At 36.4% G+C, this 13,770-nt stretch overlaps 1 protein-coding gene across 1 annotated transcript; it reads left to right on the forward strand.

The window, feature by feature from the left end:
• The first annotated feature begins 682 nt into the window (after positions 1-682).
• LOC130548591 (serine/threonine-protein kinase pim-1-like) lies at positions 683-6,409 on the forward strand. Its single transcript, XM_057325440.1, has 9 exons — positions 683-834; positions 1,384-1,659; positions 1,775-1,924; positions 2,120-2,208; positions 2,960-3,013; positions 3,150-3,522; positions 3,648-3,740; positions 3,908-4,010; positions 6,322-6,409. The coding sequence occupies exons 2-9, from the start codon at positions 1,425-1,427 to the stop codon at positions 6,368-6,370; spliced, it is 1,146 nt and encodes a 381-aa protein (XP_057181423.1). The 5' UTR covers positions 683-834; positions 1,384-1,424; the 3' UTR covers positions 6,371-6,409.
• Positions 6,410-13,770: the final 7,361 nt, after the last annotated feature.

Genomic DNA, 13,770 nt, shown 5'->3' on the forward strand with positions numbered 1-13,770 from the left:
GTTTAGAATTGTGCAAAATCGTCATCATCCTCATCGTGTTCATGCATGATGGCATCTTCTTCGGAAAAAAGCAAGAGTGAATCTTCTTTCTGAAGATGGAAGCATTGAGAAAGTTACTTTGTTGATACTGTTTTAATGGCATGTTAATGAATACTGTACACATACGAATGGGTTCAAACAAGACAAACAGAAGCAGAAGAGCGTTTTCCCTCAGAAAAAAGTACTGTAGGCCTATTTAGTTTGTATTTAGTACTGTATTTAGTTTGTATTTATTGTATTTAGTTTGTATTTAGTATTGTATTTAGTATTGTATTTAGTTTGTATTTAGTATTGTATTTAGGCTATAGAAAAATCTCTAGCTACAGTGCGTGTCAGAACATGTCGGGGATATAAATACAATACAAACGTTTAAGAGTAATGCACCTACCTGGTAACTTTCAAGGAAAGTTCAATAATGTCGATATTTTTTGAACGGGTGAATATTATTAATAAAAGTGAGTGTAAAAGCTATTTTATAACACATAGTAAGTCACAACAAGCAATTTAATGATTTTCTGGTGTGTTTTGAGCGAAACGTCCCGCAGCATTCGTTTACCTTGGTGACGTCATAGACCGCGCGCATCAAAAGATGCAAACACGCGCAGCGTCATCGAATTTCTTCAGTTAGTGGTCCGAGCGAAAGCGTCAACACGAGCTGTCACTCTCCGGTCTTTTCAGAGGTTTTGACACGATACAAACCTACACAAGTCTACCCGAGCGACTGTTCAAGTCCACACGGTCAGATTTTGGCGAAATAGACGCAGTTGCCGCGATTATCATCAGATTTACATCTGTGTAAGTATTATAAAGCACGCGACATGGAGAGAAAACTAGCAGGTCAGTCACGCCATTACAACAAGATACCAATGTGCACAATAACAAACTCTGTATATCTCGGAAGTAAAATGTGATTTAAAATAAAAGAAGGGAAATATATAAGTTACTGAATACGGTTGTTTGGTGACTCGATTCCAGTGTGTTTATGTTACGGTCGAACTTGAGGATGTTTTTAAGTTTAAATATGTTTTAAAATACTTCATAGTTTAAAATCCTTATCTGTTTATTTGCCGTTTTAGTACACTTTTCTCAGAGATCGTATTAATGCACTTTAGTTTCCGTTTAATGTAATGTAATGTTGGGTGATCATTTAAGAAATGAAGGAAAATGTCTCTTATTTTTACTTGTTTACATAGATTATGTGCTTTATTTTATCATGTAAATCTTTGGAGTCATTTCACAAGAGAATTTGGGCTGTGTTAGTGGTAACGGGCGTTTAATTTTAGCACCTTATTTATCAAATCTTCTCACATTGGCTTATTTGTGTTTGTTTTTTCATTCAAACAGAAGAAGGCAAGAAGAAGAAGGGTGTCCGCGCCTGCTTCAAGATGAAATGGCGGGCTACAAAGACCACCTTCTCTCGCTCTGACCCGGATCCATCGGATCCTCAACCGGGTCCATCCGAGCAGACACGTCTAAGTGTCTTTAAGACATCAGTCTTGCAAGACCCGGTCGATGTCCTTCCTGGTTGTTGTAACCGGGAGCAAACCCCTCCCGAAGATCAGGCCGATCATCAGCAAGTTCCATCAGGACTCGACCCGACAGCTCCAACTACAATGGCAGGCATGTCAAACATGTGACGTTCAACAGATTTCATATTTGATCAGATTTAGTAACTAGGCTAGTCGGTGATATATTGCTGTATCAGGTGGTAACTATGATTTTCTTTATCTTACAGAACAACAAACAACAGAAAACAAAAAGAAGGGTGTTCGTGCCGGCCTGAAGAAAAGATGGCAGGCTATAAAGAGCACCTTCTCTCGCTTCCGAACAGCTGATCCTCAGTCAGGTCTCGAGCCGACAAAACCAGCTGATTCCCAGTCATCTAGTGAGTAGATGAAAGAAATATGCTTTTATTCTCAATTTATAATTCATCTTTTCATTCTGTTGAATCGCAGTGAATGTAATGAACCCCGCACGTGTTTTTGAATGAATAGTTCTTGTGTTAAATCGCAAGCAGCGCTGCTATCGAAAGTCAAGCAAAAATGAATCTGACATGATCCTTTTGTCTTTAATGTTTTAGGAACATTGGCGTCGCTTTATGAAGTGGGAATAAGGATTACAAATCATAGGTTGATCTATGAGGGGACTCGCAGATCTGATGGCCTAAAGGTAGAAACGCTTTGGCTGTATTCATTAGGGTTGGGCCGATAGACGATGCCATCGTCCATCGCCGATGGCTGACAGACATGACGATGTTGAACCGATATAGTGATTACAGCAAATGTTTCACTTTCGTCACGTGACTCGCGCAGTTTGCGCAGACCCACCTGACTATAAGTGTGTAAAGAAGACCGGTGTTGTATAAAGAACACGCGTGTCTGCGCAGCCCGCGTTGTAAAGACGGTTTCATCTTAACAACATACGCAAACGTTACTGCACATGCGCACTTTTGTGACCCCAACTTAACTTCCGGTACACATTCACAAACAATAGAGCGCCTGTAGATTATTTCTGATAACAATCAAAAGAAACCGAGAAGAATCGTTGCATTGCTAAACTTGTCTCTCCAATATTTTGAATTGAGATTGCGATACCAAGCTCAACCGCTAGATGTCAATGTATCGTACGGATTGTTTTAATCTGTCAAAACAACAGGATGCATAAAACAAATTGTTTATTTGATAAAACTATTATACAATAAAATAATAATATAAATTAACATAAATGAAATCAAATATAAATAGTCATATTATTAGACACTATCCATGTTTCACTGTAGACATCGCCCAACCCTACTATTCATCAAACGCACAGATACAAGTGTAGTGATTTTTCTATCCAAATGTGTTTCAATGAATTTACAGACTGTAGCGTGTGATGTACTGCTGTAAATCTTAAATGTAATGATTTCTGTTCGCAGGTCGCCATCAAATTTGTTCCAAAGGGGTCGAGGTTTGACACTTACATCAACATTGTAAGTCGGCAATATATATAATATATCTAAAATATCAAGTCCAATCTTTAAGATTCTGCATTAAGTTACAAATCAAATTTTAGACGATCACACTACAGTCAGCTAACCTTTCTTAATGTTGTCTTTCTTTTACCAGCCTGGCTATGACAAGCCTCTGCTCAAAGAAGTGGCCCTAAATCTGCTGCTTCATAAACCTGAGAAATGTCCCAACATCGTACAAATGTTGGACTGGTTCGAAGAAGAAAACCAGCACATCCTCATTCTGGATTATCCGTTTCCCTCCGTGTCCTTTGGGGAATTCATTAATAAGAACGTTCTGTCTGAACACCAATTCCGGGATTTAATGCGGCAAGTAGTGACCGCCGTCAAACACTTAATCGACCACAACGTCTACAATCGTTTGTGGAGTCTCCTGATCAACACGGACACGATGGAGCTCAAAGTATCAGAATTTGGAGAAGGACTTGGCGATCTCATCTTAAATTCCTTCAAACACCCTGAGAGATACTGTGAGTTACATTTCTCTGTTGCTGTGACGAAAAATGTGTCCAACCCAATAGCACACTGACATTATCAAGATTGTACTCCGTGACTTGAATGACGTTTTTCTCATAAATTCTTGTTTGCGCTACAGGGCAAGCTTTTAATGCAGCAAGGCTGGTCGGTTGTTTGGGTCGCGTGCTGCATGTTATGATAAGACGTGGCTGTCTGGACGGTGTTCCTGAAGGTAAGTGACCAGCAATGACAAAAAAGTCATTGTCCGCGCATTCTCAAGGAGTTCTCATAAAATGCAACCTCCCAAATATAACTAAAACTGATATTACTTTCTAAACTTGAAAATATACGATAAGACGGTAGAAGAACGTATTGACTCATTTGTGCTTTCGTCAACAGAATTCGCCAAAGAATGTCGATACGTGTCAATTCGCTGGTTTTACTTGAGTCGCTACTACAGAGAACCACTTGATCTTAGAAGTATCCTAGATATATATCGCTGGTAAGCATAACTTCAAGGTAAGTAAAGAAAGTTGGACCGATTTAAATATTTAAGCGTAAGGCACTTAATTCGGCACCTGCCTCTTGATTTTGACACGGTTAGCGAGTCTCACAGCTTACGAGGAGTATTCATCCTCTCTGTAGTCGCAGCAGTGTTACGATATTATGCCAGAGGAGAGCTGGTCCTCCCGGTTGAGTCTGGTCTCTCCCAAGGTTTTTTTCTCCACGTTTATACATTTATAGTGGAGTTTTGGTTCCTTGCCGCTGTTGCTCACCGGGAGACTGCTGACGTTGCTTCATGAAGTTTATACTCCATAAACATAAGCATTAGCTGTGCTATGAACTGCGATTATTACAGTATTATAATTTACTTTAGGGGTGGGAATCACAGGCTACCTCACGATACGATTCGATACCGATAATATCACAACGCAACGATAGAAAAATAGAAATTTTGACCGGCAGTATCCACTGGTGCAAACTGCAAAACGCTGTTTTAGATGAAAAATACGTTATTTATGTGATTGATGTAATGTAATTCGCAATTAAAAGTGTGAAGACAAGAGACGGTGCCATTTTCAGCAATTTGTTAGGGATAAGATTAGGAATAAATGTGCGCATATTGTGAATTAATTAAATGGTTACCAAGGAAATTCACTACTTTAAATGAATAACAGACCTTCGCTAAAACATGGTAAAGTCTGTTTATAGAATGTGGTAAGCCTATAAAAAGTAAAAACGTATTTGCAAATGCATTATTTAACAATAAATTACTTTTTTACAAGATTTCCCAAGTGAACACAACCTTTATAAGACAGGTCCGTGTCTGGTCTTTTCCTTGAAATTTAAAGGGACGGTTCACCTAAAATGCATGAAAGTAATAAAAGTATGTTATCAAATGTATTGACAATCACAATATTTCTAATGCAAGGTACATTTAGTAAAAATTGATAGTTTTTGATAATACAACATGGTGAAAAACCCGCAATTATTAATTAAAATCGATGAATTATTTTTTTTAAAATAATCATAATGTATGTAAAGGTGCTTTACAACAATGAAATTGTGAAAGGCGCTATATAAATAAAATTGAATTTAATCACCTACCTTGTGTCCACCTCATTGTTCTCTGTTCTTCCGCATTTACAAATAAACAAATGCATTATTTTTAACTGTTATGAAGTGAAAGTGAAATGACCTTTCTCTTTCCACTCACAAATGACTTTTACAACTGATTTGATATCTTAACGAACCTTTGCTTTCCACAAAGAACATTGCAAAGGCTTTAATACACCTTTATTGTTGAAAAAGGCAATGTTAATGATTCGTGTTATAATGCGTGGATGTCTAAATGTATGTAATTGTAGGAATGTGAGTGATATAGTACGAGTTTTTGTTATCAATAGTAATAAATGTCCATATAGATTTGGAAAGAAGTAAATTTACAAAACGAGGAGACCCATTCCAGAAGTTGAAAATAAAAATGAAAACTTTATTTAATGGCATTCTTTAACATGGGTTCAGTGCAATATTGAGATCATATGGTGCCGAAATACACTTTAAGAGTTAATACTGGGCAACAGTTAACTGGTTTCAAAATGTTATTATTACAGTTGTTTAGTAAACTGAGAAAAGTATGAAGTTACAAAATACTACTTAATAGAACATTATTTTCATGATGTTGAATGTATTTGATATGACTGAAGTGCACTGTTGCATTAACACAGTTTTGAGCACCAGGTGTCGCCAGTGAGCGGCGTTTCGAAACACTGAATCGTTTTGCAAAGGAATCGACTCAAATGATTCGGAATTGAGATCTGATGTGCTGTGACTTCTTGATATATAAACAACAAAATAATCATCTGACTTAACAAACATGTGAATTTGATGTAGAAAATGAAAGGTCTGTAGAAAACAGCAACCATCCCATAATACTGGGAGTGCTACAGAAATCCTAGAATAAAACTTTAATTGAAATATCTCAACAATCTCTGCAGACGTCATTACTCCAATCATCGTTTGATGAACAGTGTTTAGTTTAAAATCGAAATCGTAATTTCTAACACGATTAATGTGTTGACGGTGAATATAAAACCATTTGATACAGCCTTGATGAAATCATGATCAGATGCATGAACACTTCTCAGTGCATTCAAACCTTCAAATGAATTCTGGTATATGTAAAGGAGGTCATATTTGTGAGCAATGCTGATTTAAAGGGATACTTCACCCAAAAGTGAAAATTCTGTCATCCTTTACTCACCAGATTGTTCTAAACCTGTATAAATGTCTTTGTTTTGATGAACACACAGGAAGAAATTTGGAAGAATGTCAGATCTCACCCACCATTTACTGCCATAGTAGGGAAAATAAATACAACGTCTACAATCGTTTGCGGACAAGAACTTGGCGAACTCATCTTAAATTCCTTCGAAGACCCTGAAAGCTTCCGTGAGTTAAGTTTCTCTGTTGCTGAATTTAAGTTTTTCTCATAAATTCTTGTTTGCGCTACAGGGCAAGGTTTTAATTCAGCAAGGCTGGCTGGTCGGTTGTTTGGGTCGCGTGCTGCATGTTATGATAAGACGTGGCTGTCTGGACGGTGTTCCTGAAGGTAAGTGACCAGCAATGACAAAAAAGTCATTGTCCGCGCATTCTCAAGGAGTTCTCATTAAATGCAACCTCCCAAATATAACTAAAACTGATATTACTTAATTTAAAAATCAATTTATGACATATTAATAGACTAATTACTTTCACCCCAAATGCTAATTAGTGGCAAATAAAAAAGTGGTAAAAATACATCTATTCTAGGTTTTACCCATTTTTTTACTCATTTTAAGCACAATAAAATGTAATATGCGTCCTTATTCTTTTATATATTTTAATATGTACAAGTCAGAATGTTGTTGTTTGAATTTGTACATAAATATTGTGTTACACTGAATGACAATGTAACATTATTTCATCCAAACTTTGACATTTTATTCTCCCAAAACTTAGTTGAAACCATAAAGTAGACATTTTACTTACATTTAATGGGCTTTCTATGGATACAAAATCGCTTTTGCAAATTTCTTGTGGTGGGGACATCTTAACGTCTTTGAGTCATTAATAAATGAATACATTTCATAAGCAAGGGGGGGGGGTCAAGAGACGAGACAGGAGAACACATGGCATGGCAATAGCAAATTGAGTCTCACACAAAACACGTGGGACTGTCATAATCCTGTCACAAGACTAGAAAAGCATGACAAGGTAAGGAAGGATCATGACAGAATTTCCAAAGAATTTGAACCACTGCCGATTTGCCATGGGCATGGGCATGTCTGACGCTTAAAAGGAAATTTCACAAGACTAGAAAAGCATGACAATGTGAGGCAGGATCATCACAGAATTTCCAAAGAAAGTTGAACCACTGCCGATTTGCTGACGCTTAAAAGGAAATTTCATCCAAAAATGACAATTCTTTCATCATTTACTCACCCTCATATTGTTCCAAATATGCACTCAAAAAATGATTCTTTGGTTTAACATAATTCAATCATGGACAGTGGTTCCACATGTTTGAGTCATGTTTTCTCAACAAGAAATTAACACGTAGAAAGAACTTAAATGAATCAAGTAACCTCAACATGAAATAAACATGTAGAAAAACAAATCACCATTATCGTGATCAGTGTTTGCTTTAGTTGGGCTCTTGATTTGTCTTTTATTGTTAGATTTTCTTTGCCTATTGAAATAGTTTTGTTATACATTTGTTGTGGCAAAGAAAATGAGGGTCCAGCAGGATCCAGTGTTATGAAGTTACTGAGGTTGATATGTTGTTCACGAGATTGTTGTGTTATTGTTAACAATATGTGATAATATAGAGGAAAATTATATTGTTGAATCAATTAGACATCAAGAATCAATGTATGAAACTCAACAATGGTAACAATCAACAAAAGAAAGCTTCATGCTACAATGCATGCTGTGTAACATCCCAGCATGCATTGTTGTTGATCCGTTTATCTGAATTGGTTTGATGATTGTCACCATTGTTGATATTTGTATAATGCGTGTTGATGTTTAAACGTGTCGGAAACAACTTCACCTATTTTGCCCCAGAAATTTTGCATTTGTGACCAGAACACATCAATCAATCATCAATCTTACTATAAATGTAAAGCAGCTTCTTTATTTAATAGCATACCAAAAACCTCTTGTGACACATCACTTTTTGTGCTTTACATGTAAATTCATTAAACACATTCACAAGCATTGAAGAACGAAGAAAGGAGGAACTGACTTAACAATGTCAAGAATCAAGAGCCCAACTAAAGCAAACACTGATCACAATAATGGTTTGATAAAATTACATTTTTTCAACATGAACTGCGGGTGCAAAAGTTATCTTGATTCAATGCCATTAACAATGAGAAATCAATCATTTTTAACATTGATTTAATGGTTGCTTGCCATCAGTATTTAGTATTGTTGTGTTGGCATTTTAAAGAGTTTTTGTGACGTCTGTTTCAGGAGTTGTGCAGAAGCGTATATTGTTGGGTTAACTTGATTCAGTCATGTTCACTTAACATGTTACTTTCATGTTGAGTTTACACGTTTTACTCATGTTCATGCAACATGTTAATTTCATGTTAAGAAAAGATGACTCCAACATGTGGAACCAATGTCCATGATTGAATCATGTTCAAACAAAGAGCTTCTTTTTTAGTGCAAGTTTGAGCTAGAAGCCTATACAATTGTGTTACGTGGAAGTGATTTGTTGAAGTTAAGTGAAAAGCATCAAAATGTCAATTTCAAATTACTATCACTTTAAAACTTTAGTTTCATTTTCAGTTACATTAAATATTCAATTAGAACAACATTTCAAAATAAAATCTGCCACGGTTTAGGCTTTTCTTTTCACAACATTAGGTGTGTAGGCTGGTTACATATTTCAAGGTATACCAATGTTTGGAAGTTAGCAAGGAACGCATCTGGTGTTACAAGACACACCTGTGTAACCAGAGTGACATAAGCAGGGTATAAAGAACAAGGAAAACAAGAGATATTTATGCTAACAGAGTCAACTAAAGGCAGTCCTAATGGTTAGCGACTCAGACTTGTAACCCAAACGTTGCCGGTTCGAGCCTCATACCAGCAGGGGTTGTAGGTGGGGGAAATGAATGATCAGCGCTCTCCTCCACCTTCAATACCACGGCTGAGGTGAGACCCTTGAGCTCCCCGGGTGCCGCGGCAATGGCTCACTGCTCTGGGTGTGTGTTCACGGTGTGTGTGTGCACTTGGATGGGTTAAATGCAGAGCATAAATTCTGAGTAAATCATTACTTAGTTAAGGCATCCTTCCTTGATTGGTTAGACAAAAGATAATCTCTGTAAAAGGACAAAAAGCCCAGAACAATTTTAGAATATACGTTGTAGAACATATGGTTCCATAGATCACACACACACACACACACGTCATTTTGCTAAGATTAAACAATGACTGGTTATAGGAATCGTTTTGATTTAAGGAATTAAAGTAAGGGTCTCTGTGAATTTTACACATACCACAGAGATACCTGTCTGGCTGTAATTCTAACATCCTTGACATCTTAGAATGACACATGTAGGAATAGATGGAGAGACTACTAATATAATAACAATTGTGCCATGAAAGGTTAACTAATGATTTGCTTGTAATCAGTGTTGGGTATAACTAGTTACTAAGTAATTAGTTACTGTAATTTAACTACTTTCCCTTTGAAAAAATAAAGTAAGGGATTACTCTTATTTTTTTCTGTAATTTAACTACAGTTACTTCTGATGTAATTGAACTAAATACTGTGTAATATATTCAATAGTGGAAATGACATAAAAATTATAAGTCTAACTTTAAAATGTATGCTTTAACGTATCCTTCTCACATTTGTATACTGTTTTTAATAAGAATAATTTATGTAGTTTTATATTATTTGCTTGAATTAATTAAGAGACGTTTCATGTCTATCCTTGAATCACTTAACTAATCAAGGTTGATATAGGATTTAGAAAGTAATTAGTCATAAGTAATTAAATACTTTTTGTAAAGAGTCATTTACACAGTAATCTAATTACACTATTGAATATGTAATTAGTAACTAGTAATTAATTACTTTTTCAGAGTAACTTACCCAACACTGCTTGTAATCATATTTAAATCAATCTTAACAACGAGTATACTGATCATTCATTGATTAATAATTTCATAAAATCACACAAAAGGATATATCAGGCGCACAATGGAGCCAAGGCACCGGTCCCTTCAATGGTTTCTATTGTGTTTTGCAGGGTTGTGACAACATCTTTAAAAAAAAAAATTATTAACCAAGCTAAGGTTAGAAGTCATAATCCCTGTAGTCCCTGTAAACAGTACTTTAAGTTATCTTTCATGTTGTGTAAATGTTAGTGAAAATGTTTATGCTACTTCAAGTGTGAGCCACATTACAAGCATTTCAATGCTCAGGTTCCCTATATGTAACAGTGTAAATGACAAGTAAATGCCTCTCAGTGACATCGTGTTAAACAAGAGCAAAGATTTTCACAATCTCACATGCTATTTTCATCATGTTCAATTACATTGATCTATTTTAAGCAGAAGGTCAATGGTTATCAGTTCAGTTTTTTTTCTGCTTGTTGTTTTGCCTTGTTCTTCACAGTTGTCAAGTTACAGACCCTGTTGGTGATGGCCAACATGATCTTACATCTGTGCCAAGTTTCTCTTTGTCTTTTGTAGAAAAACCAGTTTATTGCATTCTTCTGTATATGAATTACAGGTTAATTCTGCAGAACTCGAGATCATGAAGAGTACTGCCAAGTGTTTTGAAGTCTTCTATATGAATCCGCAAGAATGAAAAATTCCTTTCAGTTTCAATAGGCGTGTGATACACTTATAAATCTCCTTCACCTGATGACAGTAGCAACAGATCAGCTCTTCTGCTCTCTCGACAAGGTCAAACACCAAACTAACGCGATGGATGTCAACTTTCACATCTTAGCAGAAGCGCTCTCAACCCTCATAGGACAAAAAGTGATATTGAAGTCAGAGGTTTTAGATACAGATGATGCTGTTCAGTTGGATGTTACCAATCTACCAGCTGCTGTTCTTCTGAGTGATGAAGCAAAGGGGCTGTGGGCATATTTGACTTCATTACTGAGGAGGTTGCTTGATCTTGATGAGGTGCAAACTCGTGATGCAAACCCAGGTGCGAGTCAAGATGCAAACCCAGGTGCAACTCAAGATGCAAACCCAGGTGCGAGTCAAGATGCAAACCCAGGTGGAACTCAAGATGCAAAGCCAGGTGCAACTCAAGATGCAAACTCAGTGCCCACAAAAACCCCAAGAATCAAAAGCGCGAGACCCTCTGGGCGCAAAGTACTATTTGTAATTCCAGAAGAATTCTTTGACCCAGCGTATGACTTTGACTTCACTCACAAGTCCAAGTCTAAATCTGATTCTGACTGCAAGCGCGGGAACGAGCCGTACAAGCGCCCGTACGGGTGGAAACGTTTCGCCCTAAAGGTAAGAGATAAGTACCCAGACGGGAAAGCTTGGCTGGGAACCGGTGGATGGAGGAACAAATCTACTCCAAATGAGTGGCCAGTGTCCTACCATGGAACCAGTTTGGAAGGAGCTGAGGGCGTAGTCAAAACCCACTACAAGGCGGGCGACCGTGAAGTTCACGGAAGAGGAATTTATTCAACTCCAGACATAAAAGTGGCAGATGGGTACGCTCGTAGCAAGCAATTCACATCTCAAAAAAATGGAAAGACTTACAAAGTCATCATGCAGAAAAGAATCCACCCTGAGAAGAGGACATTCACCGAGGAAAAGGACTATTGGCTGGTTCCCATCCCTGCTGGGTCATCTCCTGCGAAAGAGAAAGAAATAGTGGAAAGCTCCATCCGCCCTTATGGAATTCTGCTTAAGGAGGTTAAAGACGGTCAAAAATAAATGTAAATTGCTTTTATTGTTAGCTATTATAGTACATTCCTTATTTATCCAAATGTTTACTGATTTTCACATTTAACAAGATATTCATTGTAAATAAAAAAAAATGAAATCTTGTAAAACTAGATTTAGGATTGCTGTTTCTATAGCCCTTTTCCTCTTCATTAATTCACTGGTGTGCTGCTCCTCAGCATGTCTAATGTACTAGTCAAAAAGTCTTAATCATGCAAAAAAGTAAGGCTTTAGATAATTATTAAAAAATCTGTACTGAAACGTGGAAATATTATATGGAAATATGTAGCACATCTAATATATGTAGCACATCTAACATCTAATTACTTCTGTGGTCTCTGTAGGTGATGGTTTACATGTAATACATAATAACTGTGAAGTAAAAAATGTAAATAAAAACAAATGTATTACTTGAGCCCTCGATATGGTTTCCATAGCAAGAATTGATCTAGAAACATTAAGTCTCCTTTACATAAAACTATTACATTGATGCATTTGACATTTCTATCCAAAGTGACTTCAAGATACACCATGAGGAGATTTCCACCTTTCTTTGCCTCGAGTTAGAGCGCAAGGGTGGTGTGGCATGTATTTTAATGAAAGAGTTTTACTCTTGATAAGTCTTTAATATAATTACTAAACCTAAAAATCTGTTAAATACGGTTTGTTAATGAAACACTACATGTCTATTGTATCTTATTTTTAATCTATTTTCCTATATGATTACCCTATCACAAAGAGTGACAAAAAAGATGCAAAATAAAAATCTTTTACTACAGTGCAATCACAAGATATCACAATAACGCATAGGGAGACTCCATCCCTCTTTCTCTTTACTGCATTTTATATATTATAGAACGATATATCATTGTCTGTTGTCACATGAGGATGACATCACTGATTGAGTAAGAAAGGATTTGTTTAATGAAACCACAATAATTCATGCCAAATACATATTTAGAAACAAAAACTATAAATAAAAAATGTATTAGTCTTAATTTGTTTTTGCACGTCATTAGAGATGATAAGTAGTTTACAGTCGACAAAACATAAATAATATCACTTACGCCATACTACACAACAGGTGGATAGAGCTCAATACCCTCTACTGGTCACTGTTCGCGTAACATGACAATATTCATTCAACAACTATGATCCTTATCATGTCTGAATATATTCAAGTGCTAATTTGCTGTAATGAGGATACATCATTTTAGTTACAATTGGTTGATGACAATGAGATATATACAGTACATGTAATCAGATCTCGGCATGACCACAAGCCAAATGAGTTATTAATTATTAAATATGCGCTGTCATATTTAAAAGAAACAGATTATATTTAAGCTAAAGTTTGTCCAAACAGTTGCTAGCTTTGCTAGTGTTTTTTAACTGCTAAAGAGATCTGAGAAGTTCAATATGCTATGGTTGGTTTTGATCTTTGCAAATTTCACAACAAAAGCAATATGTGTCACCACATATAAGTAATAAAAATGAGGACACGGATGAAAACATCGGATGCCTAAAGAGCCTCAACACTTGACCCCCGAAATACTCCGCATACATCCAATTCAAGTAATGTTTTTTCACACTGCCCGTGATGCGATGCCAATGGCAGGCGAACTTTGCTTTCATATAAAGAATGACAGCTCAGTTTCTAATGGAGGGACTTGAGCCTGAATAAAAAAATGAAAAAGAATACAGGAAGAACAGATGAGTGATGAGTTTTCTCAAATGGATGTGAAGACAGATGTTCTCCTGAAAGTAAACTTCTGTAT

The sequence above is a fragment of the Triplophysa rosa genome, linkage group LG25, assembly GCF_024868665.1.
Source record: "Triplophysa rosa linkage group LG25, Trosa_1v2, whole genome shotgun sequence".
Classification (NCBI taxonomy): Eukaryota; Metazoa; Chordata; class Actinopteri; order Cypriniformes; family Nemacheilidae; genus Triplophysa; species Triplophysa rosa.

Coding starts and splice junctions, on each gene's coding strand:
- LOC130548591 (XM_057325440.1), top strand. CDS start 1,425: ATGAAATGGCGGGCTACAAAGACCACCTTCTCTCGCTCTGACCCGGAT. Junction 1,660..1,774: donor AGCTCCAACTACAATGGCAG/GCATGTCAAACA, acceptor TTTATCTTACAG/AACAACAAACAACAGAAAAC. Junction 3,523..3,647: donor CAAACACCCTGAGAGATACT/GTGAGTTACATT, acceptor TTTGCGCTACAG/GGCAAGCTTTTAATGCAGCA.